The 5,390-nt window shown below is 37.5% G+C and overlaps 1 protein-coding gene across 1 annotated transcript; it reads right to left on the bottom strand.

Moving 5' to 3' along the window:
• Positions 1-201: 201 nt before the first annotated feature.
• LOC142181858 (uncharacterized) lies at positions 202-1,100 on the bottom strand. Its single transcript, XM_075255476.1, has 4 exons — positions 1,089-1,100; positions 873-995; positions 601-822; positions 202-435 (listed from the first exon to the last, which is right to left on the bottom strand). The coding sequence occupies exons 1-4, from the start codon at positions 1,098-1,100 to the stop codon at positions 202-204; spliced, it is 591 nt and encodes a 196-aa protein (XP_075111577.1).
• Between the last annotated feature and the right edge of the window lie 4,290 nt (positions 1,101-5,390).

Below are 5,390 nucleotides of genomic sequence, written 5' to 3'. Positions count from 1 at the left end.
ACTACCTCCAAACTCAAGAATGCAAGTTCTCAACATATCCTCTATGATTTGTAGAGTATATTCAGACTGCTCTTCTGTTTGTGGATGAAATACAGTGCTAAGATCTACTCGTGTACCCAATGCTTCTTGAAAGGATTTCCAAAAGTGTGAGGTAAATTGTGATCCTCTATCAGAGATGATGGATATTGGAACTCCGTGAAATCAGACAATTTCGTTCATAAATATCTGTGCATACCTCACTCCACCATATGTAGTCTTCACTGACAAAAAATATGTTGATTTCTTCAGTCGATCTACAAGCACCCATACCGAGTCATAACCTCTAAGGTTTTGTAATAGACCTGTAACAAAATCCTTAGTAATTCTTACCCATTTCCACTCTGGAATCTCAATTTGTTGTAACAGTCCTACGGGTCGCTGATGCTCAGCCTTGACCTACTGACAAGTCAAACAACTAGAAACAAAGTTAGCAACATCTTTCTTCATACCTTCCCACCAATAAAATTGCTTCAGTTCATGGTACATTTTTATGGATCCAGGATGTATAGTGTATTTAGAGTTGTGGGCTTCTTTAAGAATAGCATGTCTCAACACATATACGTGTGCTACATATAGCCTGCCACCCATTCGAAGCACACTATCACTTCCAACAATCATATCATTGCTTTTACCAGCTAAGGCATCATCTCTGTATTTGCATAATCGCTCATCCTCATATTGGGTGGCCTTAATGTGCTCAACTAATGAAGACTTAGCTTGAGCACAAGCCAACAATGCCTTTGAATTTTCGACACTAAATTTGATACATGTATCTTCTAGTCTCTGAATATATTTGGCCAAAAGTCTCTTTGTAGGAGCTATATGTGCCAAACTCCCCTAGATTTTCTGCTCAATGCATCAGCCACTGCATTGGCTTTTCCAGGATGATACAAAATAGAACAATTATAGTCTTTGAGTAGTTCCATCCACCGACGCCGCTGAAGATTCAGATCTCTCTGCTAAAAGATATACTTCAGACTTTTATGGTCAGTATAAATCTCACAAGTTTTGCCGTATAGATAATGCCTCCAAATTTTTAGAGCAAATACCACTGCAGCCATCTTTAAATCATGTGTAGTATAGTTTTACTCATGATTTTTCGATTGTCTCGAAGCATAAGCTATAACGTGACAATTTTGCATGAGAACACATCCTAATCACACCTTCGATGCATCACAAAACGTTGTAAATCATATCGAACCTGATGGTAAGGCTAATATTGGTGCAGTTGTCAAACATGTTTTGAGTTTCTGAAAGCTCTGCTCACATTTTTCCGTCCGTTGAAACTTTGCTTGTTTATGTGTTAGCTTAGTCAGTGGCATTGCTATTTTGGAGAAATCTTGCACAAACGCCTATAATAGATTGCTATGCCTAAAAAGCTATGAATCTGTGTAGGAGAAGTAGGTATGGGACATTTCTACATAGCTTCAATCTTCTTAGGATCCACCATAATTCCATCTTTGCATACAACATGCCCTAGAAATTATACCAAGTCTAGCCAAAATTCGCACTTCAAGAACATAGTATAAAGCTAATGTTCTTGCAATGTCTGCAATACAGTCCTGAGATGATTCTCGTGTTCTCCTTGGCTACGAGAATATATCAAGATATCATCAATAAATACTATTACAAATCTATCCAAAAATGTCTTGAACACCCTATTCATTAAATTCATGAATGCAGCTGGAGTATTAGTCAATCCAAAAGGCATCACAAGAAACTTATAGTGCCCGTATCGAGTTCTGAAAGTAGCCCTAGAAATATCTTCATCTTTGATTCTAAGTTGATGATAACTAGAATAGAGGTCAATCTTTTAAAAGTGGGAAACTCCTTGTAACTGATCAAACATGTCATCTATACGAGGCAAAGGGTATTTATTGCGTATTGTTATCTTGTTCAACTGCCTGTAGTCAATGCACATTCTAAGGGATCCGTCTTTCTTCTTTATGAACAATACTGGTGCACCCCATGGTGATACACTAGGTCCAATAAAACCCTTATCTAACAAATCATGAACTGTTGCTTTAGCTCCCTCAACTCTGTTGGTGTCATTCGACATGGGGGTATCAATATGGGTTGTGTGTCAGGTTGCAAATCAATACCAAAGTCTATTTATCGTACCAGAGGCAATGCTGGTAAATCCTCAGGAAATACGTCAAAAAATTCTCTCACTAATGGTACACTTTCTATATTAATTGTTTTCTTTCTTGTGTCATTTACAATAGCTAAGAGACCCAAGCAACCTTTCTTCAAAAATCGCTGAGCTTTCATAAAAGATACAACTTTGCAAGTCTCTGGAACCTGACCCTCTTTAAGAATAAAACTGGGTTCATTTGGTATCTCAAACTTAACTCTCTTTGCATGATAATCGATGATAGCATAGCAGGAAGACAACCAATCCATTCCCATCAACATGTCAAAGTCAATCATATCGAGTACAATAAGGTCAGCTAGAGTATCTCTACCCTCAACCCGAATCTGACAAGCACGATACACGTATTCAGCTAATAGAGACTCCCCAACAGGAGTAACAACTATAAAAGGATCATTCAATAGCTCAAGTTGTTTACTAAACCGCAAATCAAACTACGAGGATGCATATGAGTGAGTAGATTCCGGATCAATCAATGCAAGTTCATCAAATGAATAGATAGAAAGAATACTGGTAACCATAGCATTCGAGGCCTGAGCATCCTGTCTAGTAAATGCAAAAAATCTCTCCTGACCTCTACCAGCATTTCTTTGTCCTTGATTCATAGTAGCACGATATCCAGCACCTCGACCTCTATTTCCAGTACCTGTAGCACCTAAAGTATTACAAGTACTCTGAATATGTGTAGCTAACCTCTATTTCCAGTACCTCTACCAGCATTTCTTTGTCGGAGGCTGAGGGAAATCCCTCAAGTGATGTCCCAACTGGCCACACCGAAAGCACTATCCAATTAGAACACCACATTGGCCCAAATGTGATCTACCAAAGGTCTGGCAAACTGAACTAGTGGCATATTTCTGCCCAGAATTACGAAGTCCAGATGATGATCGTCCCCTATTACCCTGTCTGTAATATGGTCTGTATGTGGATGATAAGTTGGTATTTCACCAACTTATCTTGTCTTTAAGCCTATATTTTTGCTATGTTTGAGTGATAAAATCATGTGTTTAATGTCATTTACTTCTATATTACATGTTCTATTTGATTTAGAAGTGGTCTTGAAAAAACCAAGTGAAATGAGTCAAAAAGAAACTAAAAAGGAGAAAATCTTGAAAATGCCTTTAGATGTCGCAAATGTGACACCATTCTGGGAAATGCGAAAAAAGAAGTGATGGGAATTGCGAGTCATCCATCGCAATTGCGAAGAAAGACCATTCAAGTTGTACTCGCAAATGCGAAGAAGGAAGTCAACCAGGCAGTCAACCTTCGCAAATGCTAAGGTCAATAGTATAGTCATAGTTTGCAATTGCAAACTTTTGTTCGCAAATGTTCATCACTACTATTCCCATCACTGCTTCCTTGGAGGTTGAAGCCAAAATGAGGGTTAGTTTACATTTTTGCATTTAGGTATAAATATTTTCTCAAAACAATTCTAAGTGTTTGGCATTGCATAACAAGTGATAATTCTCTTACATTCCTAATCGCCTACATATTGTTCTCTGTGGGATTTGATCTCGACTTATAATTGGCTAAATTATATTGCATACGACCGTCCATTTACTTTTTAGGAGTGTATTTGGATGTCACCAAAATTGGCTCCGTTGTCGGGGAACAATTTGGCGTAATTTAGGTTGTTTAAGAAATAAGCATAAGTGCTTTGGTCCAAACTTGTGAATATTTGTGTAATTAATTTTTCTTACCTTGCTCTATTTTTCTTGTTTGTTTCTTGTTTATTTTTTTTATTTTTGAAAAATGGCATCATGTAATGAAAGTTGGTCGGATGGTAGTTGTTCATACTTTGATAACCCTTGTCCTTATTGTGGAGGACCACACTCATTGCAAAATTGTTTAAATTCTCCCGGGGGTGGAATGTGTGCACAATCTCAAACCCATAAATGGAGTATTTGTGATAAGTGTGGTCATCAAAATGGTCATTGGAACTATTGTGATTATTTGTCCTTCCCTATCCCAAACCCCCGTTATGATGATTCTACTTTTTGTGATGAAAATGATAGGGATATGGAGGTGGAAGAAATTGAGCATGGCCAAAATGGAGAGTTAAAGCTCATGTTAGAATGCCTAATTGAAGCAGAAAATAAAGAACAAAGTGCCTTGGAGGAGCTTTTGAAAAATAGTCTCCAAAACGACTTGGCACTTCGAAGGTTGAACTTGCAAATGGAAGAAATGCTTGAAGCTTTAGAGGTCCAAAAAGCCTCAGAAGTTCATGATAGCCAAAAATCCTCCTTGGAGGTTGAAGCCAAAAATCCTTTCTTGCCGCTTGATCAAAACCAAGAAGAACTCTCAAATGTTCAAAATGAGCAGATGATGCTCATGTTGGAGACGATTCTTGAAAATGAGGAGAAGCACAACTTTTCACTCGAGGACTTGAAACAAAGCTTGACTCACAATGATGAACATATCCGCACTTTGGAAGATCAAATGAAAATATTGGTTGAGGCTCACTATGCCCACCAACTTGAGAGTGTGGAAAGAAGTCAAGAAGAGTCCGACTACGAGGAAGAAAGTGAGCTCTACTTTGAGGAATCAAGAATTGAACATCTGCCAACCGACTCCATGAGTGTTAGTGATGCTAAGAAAAATATGAAATTAGAGTCAACCGGTGTAAATGAAAATATGATTGAGGTTGACTCTAGTTTGGGGGGAAAAGAGGATGTCAAAATCCGGGAAGAATTGAAATGTGGAGGTTTGATGTCACATTCCAAGCATTTTTCAACATTGGAATTGTGTGGTGACATCAGAATTGAATCACACGAGTCAATGAGGGATTGCGAGGAGGAAATACAAAGACCATACATCTTACAATTTGAGAGAACACGTTTTGGGAGCTAGGGTTTGCACACACACTTTGGTTTTGAAGATTTGAAGCTTTTTGTTGAGAATGTCTTACCCATTTATGTTCATGTCTTCATTTCCTTGCTTTGTAATGAATATCTAAGTGTGTAGTATTTATTCAAACACTTGAATCTTGTTTATGGAAATATTCTTGTCTAAAGTGTAGATTAAATATCTTGTTGTGCTTATGTATTGAATGATTTTTATCTTTTTATGAAGTGAGTTATTGTTTCTTTAATTATTCTTGTTCTTTAATGTTTTCAAAGGGATTAGCTAACCCTAGGTCTCACCCATTAACTTTGAATTAATTTTGGGAAAGATTATTTGGGATTGGAAAAGATTAATT

Source organism: Nicotiana tabacum, chromosome 6 (genome assembly GCF_000715075.1).
Source record: "Nicotiana tabacum cultivar K326 chromosome 6, ASM71507v2, whole genome shotgun sequence".
NCBI lineage: Eukaryota > Viridiplantae > Streptophyta > Magnoliopsida > Solanales > Solanaceae > Nicotiana > Nicotiana tabacum.
This window is presented reverse-complemented; position numbering and strand designations above follow the sequence as displayed.

Coding starts and splice junctions, on each gene's coding strand:
- LOC142181858 (XM_075255476.1), bottom strand. Junction 823..872: donor TGAGCAGAAAATCTAGGGGA/GTTTGGCACATA, acceptor AAATATATTCAG/AGACTAGAAGATACATGTAT. Junction 436..600: donor GCAGGCTATATGTAGCACAC/GTATATGTGTTG, acceptor ACTTGTCAGTAG/GTCAAGGCTGAGCATCAGCG.